The 12663-nt window shown below is 45.5% G+C and overlaps 1 protein-coding gene across 1 annotated transcript in view; it reads right to left on the minus strand.

Moving 5' to 3' along the window:
• Window positions 1–10092, minus strand: part of T265_06170 (hypothetical protein) — a gene marked incomplete at both ends in the record, with an annotated part of 24878 nt that extends 14786 nt beyond the window's left edge. Inside the window, 4 exons of the mRNA XM_009171371.1 lie at window positions 1159–1421; window positions 2055–2247; window positions 9894–9974; window positions 10015–10092. Of these exons, the coding sequence (XP_009169635.1) occupies window positions 1159–1421; window positions 2055–2247; window positions 9894–9974; window positions 10015–10092 (615 nt within the window). The remainder of the gene's footprint in view (window positions 1–1158; window positions 1422–2054; window positions 2248–9893; window positions 9975–10014) is intronic.
• Window positions 10093–12663: the final 2571 nt, after the last annotated feature.

The following is a 12663-nucleotide window of genomic DNA, read 5'->3' on the forward strand; positions in this document are numbered from 1 at the left end:
GTAGAGAACGGTTGCGTTCTTAATTCTCATCACAATAAATACCGACACCGAGATGAAATGGGACTGTGAACAAGGAGACATTATCGTTCTCTACACCCTGTGGTAGGCAGATGCGATTAAACTGCTGTGGAAATGTACAATTTAATTAATTTAAATTTAATTAAATTAATTAATTAATTATTAATTTAATTTAATTTAATTTTAATTTAAATTAAACGAGCAATTTAACTGAAGGTGATGGCATGCGACTTCTGGATAACCTGAAGAAGTACTCTTTATCGAAGCTCCTATGGCCACGGGGGGTCCGAGTCTGTCCCACAAATCATCTTCAGATGAACCACCGTCGATATCGAAAACGGTGACACGATAGAGAACACACCAGTTGCCAATAGGGCCCAAAAAAATATGCCGAATCTCAATCCATCCATCTTCCAGAATAAAAATACATACTAAGTCCTAATTAATTAGTGTGAAAACTTTGGTGGCCTCCGACGGTAATTCATCAGAGAAGCACTGTTCGTGACACCGAGCCCAAGGAACAAGCATCGCCCAAGTTTGGCCGGACAGTGCTGCTATTTTGTTGAAAAATGCTACATGTAAGAAGGTTTTCCCTTCAGTTTAATTCCTTTCAAATCAGAGCTTGGCAGTGATACACCGATGTCGCTACTGGTGAGGGCAACAGGCAAGTGATAGTCACTGACTAATTAGCCGGCGCGACGTTACAGTGACATTTACTTGGGCAACTCGAGCACGAAATCATTCTCTTTCGGTCGTGCGGCCTAACGTACCTACATCTACAAATCCGTGGAACAACATCATCACATACGACGGACATTCCTTCTTCTGAATCACCCGTTTCTGATTACTGAGTCGTGTTTAGCTAGAATGAGGTGGTATACTAGTTTCAGAGCATCTACCTAAGTTTTAGTCATTTTGACGATTTCATGTCAATCAAAAGTAACCCGTGAGGCTAAACTTTGGAGGAGCAAGTAGCGGCAGTCTAAGTCTGGGGCTGTCCGCTATCAGATATGATGTTACGGCTGCGACCACGAATAGTACAACGGTCCCACAGAAAACCAGTGACACACAGTGGTACACAAAAACAGCACAACTTGCCTGAAGCATCATTGGTGCTAGTTCCTTGAGGGCTTGCAGAACTGAATTTTCTGTGGCGTTTTGTACAATAAAAGCAGTCAGTGCTCGCACTCCAGACGCTCGGAGCTCATAGTGTCCAGGATCGCCGATAGCACGACCAAGGAATTGACCTATTAAGGGCAGATTCGAGGCTTGCTGATTGCCGAAAACCGTTGGAACAGCAGCAAACAAGTGGCAAGCGATTTCACGTAAGCCATTATCCGTGGAGTTGGAACATTCCAATAAAAAGGGGAGGAATTCTGGCCACTCCGAATTTCCATCGTCGTCTACAATGAACCCAAATGTAACCTCCGTAACAGAGCAAACGCATGTGCTGTGACTACTGCCCTATGAGGTAAACGACAGACTTAGACAAAACTATTACACCAAAGGATTTGATTCAATGAAACGTCGAAAATCACTGAGCTACGAAGGAAAGGAAAATAGCATTGTCAGGCGGAGGGATCACTAACAAATTAAATGGACGGAACCAAGAACAAATTTCATGTAAGTAACTCTGGCCTTAATCTCTAGCATACCAAAAGCTGATCGATATAAAAATCATTCAGCTGTAGCACCCTTTCGGTGCCTAAATGCCATGCCACCAGAAGGAAGCACGAGGGCTGGAATACTGCCTAGTTGCCCAAGCCTAGACAGGGGAAGTCGAGAGGTAGAGGTGGGGTTCGAACCACGGACCTTCCGGTCATTAAATTCGCGCTCTAACCACTGAGCCATCTCGACAATAGGAATCTGGTCGTTTCTGATCAGTCGGGACAACCTCTAACCACGAGCCATCTCGACAATAGGAATCTGGTCGTTTCTGATCAGTCGGGACAACCTTTTACAGCTTTGTTCAAATGGCTCAAACGTGCGGGATGTTAATAATCAAACACGTTACAGACCAGTGACAATATACTCACCGAATTGGGCTCGGACTAGCTCTGCAATAAGATCAGCCATCTTTTTGCGCATTGGCTGTTCGGGTTCGTGGATCAAACCTACAAGAAGCTGTTGTTTTGCGGCGTTCTTTGTCTCGGGTGGTAGTTGCTCAAAAGCAACTGTGTAATCATTCACCAACAAACGTCGTCCAAGAATGGCAGCCATATGGCGGGACTGATGGAAGGAAAATGAAAAAAGTGATTGTAAAGGGTAAATGACCAACATGTTCACCACGAACAAGATATGGCGCTTCGCAGCCACTGCGGTTTCCCTAAAATTAGCAAAACAGCGGCGAAATAGAAAATGTCTCTTTCCGGCGCGAGTTTTCACTAGGCACTAAGCATAAGGTGCTGATACAGGCTTGGCATTCGCATCAGGATCTACTGAAACTTAAAGCCTTCATTATCAAGAAATTTCGAATATCATATCTATAAAAAAATAACCGCAAGATAATTCGGGTGCCAATGAATATTTTTAGCCTCCACGCTTGATTCAGTTCATGCCGACCATGCAGAGAAAACGAGTAACTCGATGAAATCTGAGTACAGATTACAACTCATGCACTGACTGAAATGAGACATAAAATTTCAGTTGTGCCTTGAAATGGACTACGTATAGTACTAGGTGCGCACCATGATCCCAGTCAAAATCGCCAGCTGATGTGCAATCGAATCAAGGCATCGGCCAGGTTGACTCTGATCATTCAGTCGTTTGGTTTCGAGATTTCCATCATCCATCGTTCAGCTGTCGTATCATCCTGCTAACTTGCGATAAGCACAGTGACGAAGACAACCTTGGATCGCCCAAACATAAGCGATCACAGCTGATCCATTAACTTGGTATCCGAAGGCCAGTCGTCCCTAGTGATCGAACAGCACGTCAATTGGACGAATGTGTCACGTGCGGGATACGGACCAAATGAAGGCATGCCCTGATTGGTTAGAATGTCAACCAATCTGGACCGAGCATCTTAACTCGACGCTTCTCGCCATGTCACGACCTTGTGGAACATTGTGATGATTGCGGTTGTAATAATCTTCCTTCATCTCCATAAAGGGCTGTCTGAAGTTACCGTGCTATTTGATATACCATAGTGGGTGGAACAGGAAGTCACGGACAGACACAAAGTCGCAAAAGCGTTCAGAAGGTAGGGATGTCACACATTAGCCCCTTCCCTTGGATTATACTAAGTCATCCGCGACCAGGGTTTCGGAAGTATGAAAAGATTAGAACTAACAGTCACTGACATCATTAGAACCATTCACATTCGAATTATTATCATTATCATCACCATCGACAGCACAACATCGCTGTTCAAGCACTGATGCGTCACTATGAGAAGAGTTAAAACCGGTCCTACATGGTGGCGTAAGGGTTTTGGCGGGAAATGGATTTTCAAGCGTTTAAAAAATAGAAACTATTTCTAACTCGGAAGAGGCTTCCGATAGCGATATCATGTAGGCAAGCCAGGTAAAATGTCAGGTGTTGTGTCCAAACATTAGAGGAACATTGGAAGCTTTCGTGGGGAAAACAAGACTGTCATTACAATCACGGGTGAAACTTCACTAGATAAAAAATGCTGATAATACACTACCACACAGCCGAAAACTCTAGTAAACGGTCAAAAAGAAGGCGGGGATAGGGATTTATGACAGGAACTAAGTTGTAGAGGAACCTGCTAGAATGTTTGCATCTTTGAACGGCATTCGAATAAACACATTGGACAGCATGCTGCAGTGAAACGCCGACAGGGGGGTCGGTCTACCATTGGTGAAGCTCTGGAAAGGAACTCGGAGTACAACAGGATTTAGCAATACATGCTCGGCGATCGACTCGGCGTCAATGTCAAATCATATGGATTCCTGTCAGGAAGCTACAAGTTCCACATTTGCTTTGACAGGTGTCACTTTCAGTTGGTGTTGTTATGTCATGACTTGTCCTCCATGACTGTTCCGTCAAAATAATTTGAAGCGAGAAAGTGCTTTCTTTTGTAGATGTTGGCAGGATGGGCTTGCCCAACTAACCTAACCTGGCAGGTTTTACCACCTTCACTAGGGATTCCGATTTAGCACCAAACGTTCACCTACGAGAAAGGTCGCCATAAACGTTGCAACCAACCAAAACTGCAGTGCCATGATGATGAAACTTTATAATAGAGCGACTGAGTCTCATGACCATAAACCGACTGGGCTCAGCTGTTTTGTAGAAACTGCACTATCTCTAATTCAACATGTTTTGAGGTCCAAAATGGTGCAACTCGGCGAGCACTCATTTGTTCCTTGATAATGCGATCGCTGACTTCGTCTGTTACAGTGCATTCATAATCTAGGCAGCCACCGAAATATGCGAACAGACCCGGCCCAGTTTCCTCAGCAGAAGTTCCAAGATGCAAAAATAGTGGAGATTCGGCTTAGGAGGCCAAAACGTGTAACACGGGAATGCTTCAAATTCATGGTCGTCATATAACGACCTACTGCCAGTAGATTAGTCCTTTCTCGTGTTATTTGATTCCAAGTTTCACTGCACCCGATAAGTGTGCATTTCATGATGACGTGGAAAGCCAGCTTTAACGGTGAAATATATAGTTTCTTGGTAGCCTCTGGTTAGTCCACCGTGAGCACAAGAATGAGGACTGCTACGAGCACTTAGACTGGACGACCATCGAACAATTCCTGCAGTCACAGGAGACTGTTAATAGCGGTACGTATGACGCTGCTCAAGCGCTTGATGTAATGAGGTGTAATCAGCGTATTCTCTACCTAATCGAACCCCAGCCTTGTCCCTTCTCGAGGTTGGGCGTCGAAGTACTATTGAAGCCGGTAACGACCAGCTGCGATAAGGCTCATACTCTTGTGGTTGGTGCAGCCGTCTTCAAGTACCATCATCTAAGAGCTACCATGACTGCCACTCAAATTGTAGACACTGGTAGAGGCAGACGGCTAACCTAATTGTGATTGAAACCATTCTACCCAGGCTCTCGTCGTAAGCTTAACCAATTAACTGGCCGTTTATTCTTACCAGATTTCGCAGTCCTCCTTAAGGATACCCTTTAGCTAACACGAACACACGTCCTCGGTCTACACAATCGTAGTAAAGCCTCGACACCCTTCTCATGAATCGGTTACTGAACCCAATGGCATTCTGATGTTACTAATCACCTGTTCCTGCTGCCTTGCAGATGGCAGTTTATTACGCAAATGTCAAATTGCGCACTCGATGAAAAAAAGCCAGATGGCGCTGGGGATTCGACCTGAAACAAATCCCATGAAATCTTATCAGCAATTTTTAGTAGGAAAAACAATTCGCGGGCAGTGCCTCTAGAAGGCGATGCAACCCTTGCTGACCAAGCGGCTGAAGTGACTAGAAAGCAAGCTGGGGTTTTCTGCGCAAGAAAAACTCTTAGAATGTCGGTACCCTTGTTAACGATACCCGACTAAGTACTTGCAGGACTGGACATCAGCCGTTTTTCGAGAACTCTATTGCCTAGCTCCGACGCATGACGTATTTGGGTCCTGGATGCAAACGTTTCTCATCGATTCAATCACAGTGGACAATCCAGACACTGCTGTAACTGTTTAACGATGCGACTGTCTGGTAAGCTATATACTATCAGTAGCGTTTGGAGACTCAAGAGTCATGAGAGCAGGGAACGCAACAGACCTGACATCTGCAAATCACGATATAAAAAAGCTGCACTCGCTATCTTCATTTGATACTTCCTGCAAATGGCTATCACATCCAATATCGTTCTGACAGAGCTCACTACCAAGATGAGACATATTTCTGTAGGATAGGAGATATAAGGGAAGCAGAATAAGGTTGAAAAACCTGTATTAGTGTAGGGATCACCTACACAGACGAAGTGGTTTTGACTGAGTTTATCATCCAGATGATGTGATCCAGCTTTTACTTCCAGCACATTGGAGGCCAGCATCTCTGAAGTTCGAACGTGGCTCGGAATCAATTTACCCGTTTGTTAACTATTCCATCTCTCTTCGTGATGTTTCACAATACAATGAAAGGAACAGAGCGGGTGCCCAGTACAATAGTCCGGGGAAAAGTCCATGGTTAGCAAGTCCAGAGTAGGCTAAACTCGTTCCAAACTGAGTCACAATACAAATCCTCGCGATTCGAGCAGGTCGTGATCAAAGAACGAAACTACAATTCTGAAGAAAAGTTCAAAAGAGTCCGAGCGGACCATCTAACGAAATGGTGAACCTTTGACACGAGCACACATCAAAAACGCCAATCCCGAAAGATGAGTAGCGGTCAACAACCGGACAATCAATCGACTTATCTCGATGCGTCGCCGAAGTTCGATAAAATGAGTGATTAGATCACCAATGCTCATTACTAGATTCCCACAATGTACAGGGAGACCATACGCTGATTTTGAAACCAGTTGCAGTCTATCCAGTTCCGGCTTGGTGACTAATGGCGCACAATTCATCACTCAAGAAAGAAGGCATCGCTAATACTTGGATGCGTAGATGACGTTACGATATGCGGGCAAACCCAAGATGAGCATGAAGATGATCTTGAGTTGGTTCTCAAAGCAGTTGAAAAATGTGACTCGGAACTAATTGTAGCAGCCTTAAAAGAAACTGTCCTTTGGGGTTCCAAGCTTCTAGAAGGATGGTCGGAACAGATACACACCGATCAAGCGGGCAAAGATCAGCGTGTAGGGAAATGTCTCCATTATTCAAGCCCACCAGCAAGGTTAGTCTGGTGATAAAAGCAAGACATTCGCAGTTCCAGACCACGTTCCGAATTCGCCCAACTCGCAGCTGATTAACTCATATCGCTGGTTGATGAAACAAACTCCCGCGATATTGTAAGTGCCACAGAAGGGTACTCTTATAGCTCTATTCTCCAGAAGCATAGGCTAGCATAGTTGCCAAGCAACCCGAAAGAAGCACGAGGGCCACAGAAGTTATTTCAACTAAGCTGTTATTCAGAGACCTAGTAAGATATGACCGAGTAACTCCCAAAAAATTTGTGCGACGACGACAAAGACCGAAGGTTCCGAGAGTTACATCATCCCTAATACCAATCGGGAATTCCCATGTGCTATTGAACGCATTAACAAACCTGTCTTTCGGTTATGCGGAGTACGCTTTATTCACTTGTGAAGCATGCGCTGGACTAACATCAAAGTCTCTTCGCAATGTCACCCAGCCACTCTAAGGATCCACTTCCTAGACCATTTTTACTGACCACCATTAATGAATACTCCGGACTCCACTTGCACCCCTTGTCCTGATAAGCTTATTTTCACGGTCATCAACAGCCTTTGTGGTACTGAGAACCAAGAAAGCGTGGCACCTTCAGTCCGAACCAAATACAACCGGAGTGTGTGTAGTAATCTGTTTGGCATATTTTCTCGCATTTCACTAGTTCTTTACTTTACAGTCCGGCTCATATACACATGGGGCTGGTTAAGTTGAACACTGACTATTCTGAACTGCATCCCTTTTGCGCTTAACTGGTGCTACAAACGCTCGATACACCCCGATGAATGAGTCAGGCAGTATCAAAGAAAACAACCATGACTCCTCCAAAATCGCTCTCAATGAGTCACCGCACACTCGGTATTCATAACAAGCGTCAAAAGGCATGTAGGTAGATACAGCCAGTACAGTGTTGTAAATTGAACAATCGATTCGTGATTTCATTTACAAAATCAAACTAAGCCATAGTTGATAAAAATTTAGAGCGCAAGGCCTCAGAACTTCTAACTTATTTCCCCTCAACCTCGGTGCCACGCATCCTGTGCTCTGGGAGGGCTGTTTTGATGTGAAAGTGGGCTGTCAATGAAGCATGAAGTCTGACTACACGTCGCGCGCTACCGACAGAGCTGCAGTCACAATGCGGGAGCTGGCTTTGTTTTTACGTTGCACAAGGTCGGGCAAAAACATGAATCTGAGCCATCTGCGATTCACACTGCATTGCGCCTGTCACGTTTAGAGACTAGGCTGCTCCTCATTGTTTTACATCCAAGCTGGCTTAATCGACGAATAAATCGGTCTGTGGTGGTTTCGCAGGCTAATGTGAAGTCTTGATGCCAACAGCTATGCATTCGGGACAAAATATTCGCATAAGCGACTTTCAAGTGAAAGCAACGCCGCAGAAGCTTGAGTGACCATCCTAAACACTGGAAAGCAACCGAGAGCAGATAACCCAATCAATACCCAGACGTGTACGGAAAACTGTTGCGGCATCAAACATCCCGACAACCTAGCCTTAGGAATCTTGCAACGTTTGCATGTTTCGTCGTTATCCCCAAACCACCACTGAGGTATCGTTAGTATGAAATTCAGGAATCAACGTAGTGAACGTGAATTTCAACGGTATGCCGAGGTCAAATGAATGACAGATAGATTCCAGAAAGCCTGATGAATGTGTGGGGAATATAAAAGAATCGTTCAGCTAAAGCACCATTTTAGTGCCGTGCTACTAGAAGATAGCACACCATCATCATCATCATCATCGTTAGCTGTAATAACCGCGTACTCGTTCATACAGTGTTGTAGCTGCCACAGTTTCGTTCACCGATGATTTGGGGAGTGGGTAGCTGCGCATTGCAGGCGGGAGCTGATAAACTGGTGCATAAATCCAGCACTGTCAGTAGCCTGTCATTTGGTGGGGGTCGGAAAAGGAGCTATGCATTGAAGGCAATAGCACGAATGCATGAACGCCACTGACGGCGTGACTGGGCCATATTTGACAATATCTCTAGCCATTGATGTGGCCCGTCTCAGGGTCCCCATCCAGGAAGACGGCAGTGACCAGCGCAGCTGAGTTTGCTGGTAATGGCTTTCATACTTCGCTGCCAAGTCATTGTTTGACTGCCTCTGGCTCTCTTCCACCCTTCACGTGGTTGTGCGAAAAGAGCCCTTCGAGGAAGTCGGTCGACTGGCATATGCAACACGTGGTCAGTTCATTTATCGAGGGTGAAGAAAGCACAAGGGATTGTATACTGCCAGGTTGCTCAAGCTGACGGGAAGTCAAGAGGCAGAGGTCCGGTTCAAACTGTGGACCTTCCGGTCAGTAAATTTGCGATATAACCAATGATCCATCGCGCCCCTGTGGGGAATAAAGGGAAACTATGAAAACCACCTGTAAAGCCCCCAACCCCTCGGGAGGGTGGCGTGTGCAATCAAAGTTACGTACGCCTAGGCTGCGTATGCGCAGAGCAGCACAAGCATTCACTGACTCAGGATTCTCAAGCACAAGATCATGGACACGTTAATCCACCATTCTGGTCGGAAAGTGACGGCTGTAACAGACTGTCACGCGGTGTAGGAATTTTGGCCGCATTCAACGTAATATTTATCCTAGCCTTGGAAAACACGTAGGACCTACAGCCCCTAACACGGGAGTTGCGGCCTTTATGGGGGGTAATCTGATGGTTCAGGAGTCAGGATATGAGAAGCCGGTTCAAATCCAAGATCAAGCAGGTTGACCTGCCATCGAGTCTCGATGGCAATCCTATGGGAGTGGGTTTTAAATAACATTGGCAAGTTTGCAAAGCGAAACAATCAGTCCTGTCGTTCGTGTCGTGACTCATTTCCTGTGGAATCTATAAATTCGGGCTGAGTGCAAACAACGCACCCGTAGTGCGTGGGATAACGCGACGTCCACTCCTCTAAATTTAGCGTCCTTAATTTTATACCACTTCAGACACACCCCATGCAAACGTAGCTGGAACCTGCATGAACGACCAGTCCGTCATTTTTAGGGGTCATGTAACCGTACCACGGATTCGGGGCAACGGGAACAAGTCCGGTTCAGAACAAAATACGACAGTGAAAACCCACCTGACCAGAAACATTCTTGTCGCTGATGGTTTGCAAGAGAAAACTGAAGCGAGTGGACGCCAGTATGCCATCGTACGCAGCCTGAAAACATTAGTATACGCACACAGGCAAACAAATAAACCTCGGCTTGTGTTCGGACTTCATTGTCGGAGCTTTGCAGCTGGACTAGAAGGTTTTGGAAAGCTGAGTAATCCACCATGCTGAAACAATCCACGGAAATCTACTAGATGTCCAACAAAAGCACCGACAGTGACAAGCAATCCGGCCGGGGAAAGGCACACAGAAAATCGTAACCCCGGGCAATGAGTGTTCCGGCGAACAAAAACAAATCTAATGCGACTGTAGTTGCCTATAAGACTCAAAAGGATAAGACGACTAACAGTACTGCACAAGTTTGATTGTATTCACTCCCAGTGTGGATGTCATTGCAATAATTGAGAAAGCAGAACATTTTGCGGAATTTTTAAATTTGGAGTGAATATGTTCGACATAAAAGTTTTACGGGTAGCCATCGGATCTGGAAGAGCAAAGCGCTCTGCTTTTGACGCCGATTACTTTTATTCCGTTTGCAATTTTCCGTTAAATGATCTATCATCGTTTTTCTTCTTCTTTTTCATCCCAATATTCTCACCATGGATTCAGCTTATTTTTTACAATTTAACGAAGATGCGGTTGAAACCTGGGGGACAGAATGGAATCGACCCAGGAAAGCTGCCCTCTCCGCGTTTATCTTGCGTGTTAGTGAACGGAGATTTATACACGATTGTTTAAATTTTTGTGACTACTTGAATTACGTTGTAGTGTACTCACGCGGCTGCGCACTGCAGGTACCTTCTGAGCAGTACTATGTATTTTGGTGATGAAATCATACCGATCGTATTGGCTGATGCGCTGGTGTTCGCGGTCAGTCGGCGTGCGCGGGTTTTGGGGCCTACCGCTTTTAGCACGTCCTTCTTCAGAGGAAGGCCACATCGCTGCTTCCATGAATATGAGCATGCTTGTTGTTCGCTAGCGTTGGTTGTTTCACGGTTTCAGGAATAGTGCATCCCCGTCGGCTGAAAGCTAGATATTTATGGGTCAAATGTTAAGTTCAAGACCAGATCTTTGTCGACCTGATCACTGATATTATTGTTCATGTAATCTCCCATGTAACTGGTGGCATACGTCACTAATGTCCGATTAATTTTCCCAGAGGGTGAGAGTTCAACGCAGGGACTACGGTGAGCAATCTGATGACATGAATAACTTCGGCGGGTCTTGTGAAATTTCGTTACTGAGCCGTTTTCCTTTACTTGTTTAGCGACCGGCCCACTGTAGCATCTCGTTCTGGCTATTTTATACACCGGTGGCCGAAGTTCTGGAAAGCGGTGGTAACCGAAAAATCAGCGGATATTGAAGAGTAAGTTCTGAGCCCTCTACACATCTGTTATCAAAAAATGACACGGAGATCGTTCTGCTTATTGGTTGCTGTCTCACGGCAGCATCCTATTTTTATTCAGTCTCTCAGGGGGTCTTAGCAGGACAAACCTGAATTTCTGCCAACTGTTATTTTCAAACCAGCAGCATCGCTTGGAAGAGGGATTAGACTCAACGCGTCTGTAGAAGACAGCTTGCCAACAGTGTGCTCCCGTGTCTAACCCCAAGTGACAACCAATCCCCATATTCATTCCCCTTGACCGGATGAACTGAAACCTTGTTTCACTGAACTATTTTTGTAACTCTTACGGACTTTGGTCGGACATTGTGATTTTGCGGTTGCTCGCCGTCGATATCTGTTTGGTTGTGACGATATCGATATTGAGGCGTAGTGATCTGCGCTTTATCCTCAGGCTGGCAATTGTACCGCTTTATTTTTGTAGCCCTACGGTATCTGCAAAGGAGAATCCGTTAAGGTTTGTTGGATATGTATATTATTGTATTTGCAATAGTACCGTGATTCCAGAATTCCGATTTCATGGGTCGTTTTCCGGATTGGCACGCGTGACTCAAACTCAGAAAGCAGATAGCCGTAAGAGTACTTAACGGGCACAGTACTCCACGGTCTACGAACCCGGAGAAGATGGAGAAAGCCCCGTCAATGGATCTCTATCTACCAGAGGAATCGACGCACGTCGGCCTTTCCGGCAATCCTCTAGCTATTGGTTCATCTCCTGGCTCTGACTCATCTAAGCATAGAAAGATAAAGTCAGTTGCGTTATTGCGAGCGCAGATTAAGGTAGAGGAAATGGAGTACTGCAGCTTATGCTGACGCGTAATGGGGTACGTCTAGCGGAGTTAGAGCTGGATTCGGACGATGATTCCTTCGTTGACGTGCAGGTTGACCCGCAGGATAAGGTAAAGAATTACCTAGCCGGGCTGGTAAGTAGCACACCCATATGTGAGGCACCAGCGGTCCAACCGACTTCTTGCGTGGTTAAGGCAGACCTACCTAGAGTGGACTTAGAGGCTTTCGATGGCAACCCAAGGTGTTATTGAAGATTTATTCAACAATTCAAATACTACATAGAGGATAGAGTGCAAGATAGTGGACAGACGATGCTATATTTGATGCATTACTGCAGAGGTCCTGCGAAGGAAGCCGTGGCTGAATGCGTAATGATGCCTCCCGAGATTGCTTACGGTAGAGCGAGGGAAATACTTAATGATCCCTGTAAGATCCGGACGGCTAAGGATCTCACAGGACGATTGCGACTATTAGATTATACGCAGTTCGTAGCCAGTAGTCAATAGGAGCAGACAGACGTGGGGCAGTAGATGATATATTGAAGAC

This window comes from Opisthorchis viverrini, assembly GCF_000715545.1.
Source record: "Opisthorchis viverrini unplaced genomic scaffold opera_v5_124, whole genome shotgun sequence".
In the NCBI taxonomy this organism is placed as follows: domain Eukaryota; kingdom Metazoa; phylum Platyhelminthes; class Trematoda; order Opisthorchiida; family Opisthorchiidae; genus Opisthorchis; species Opisthorchis viverrini.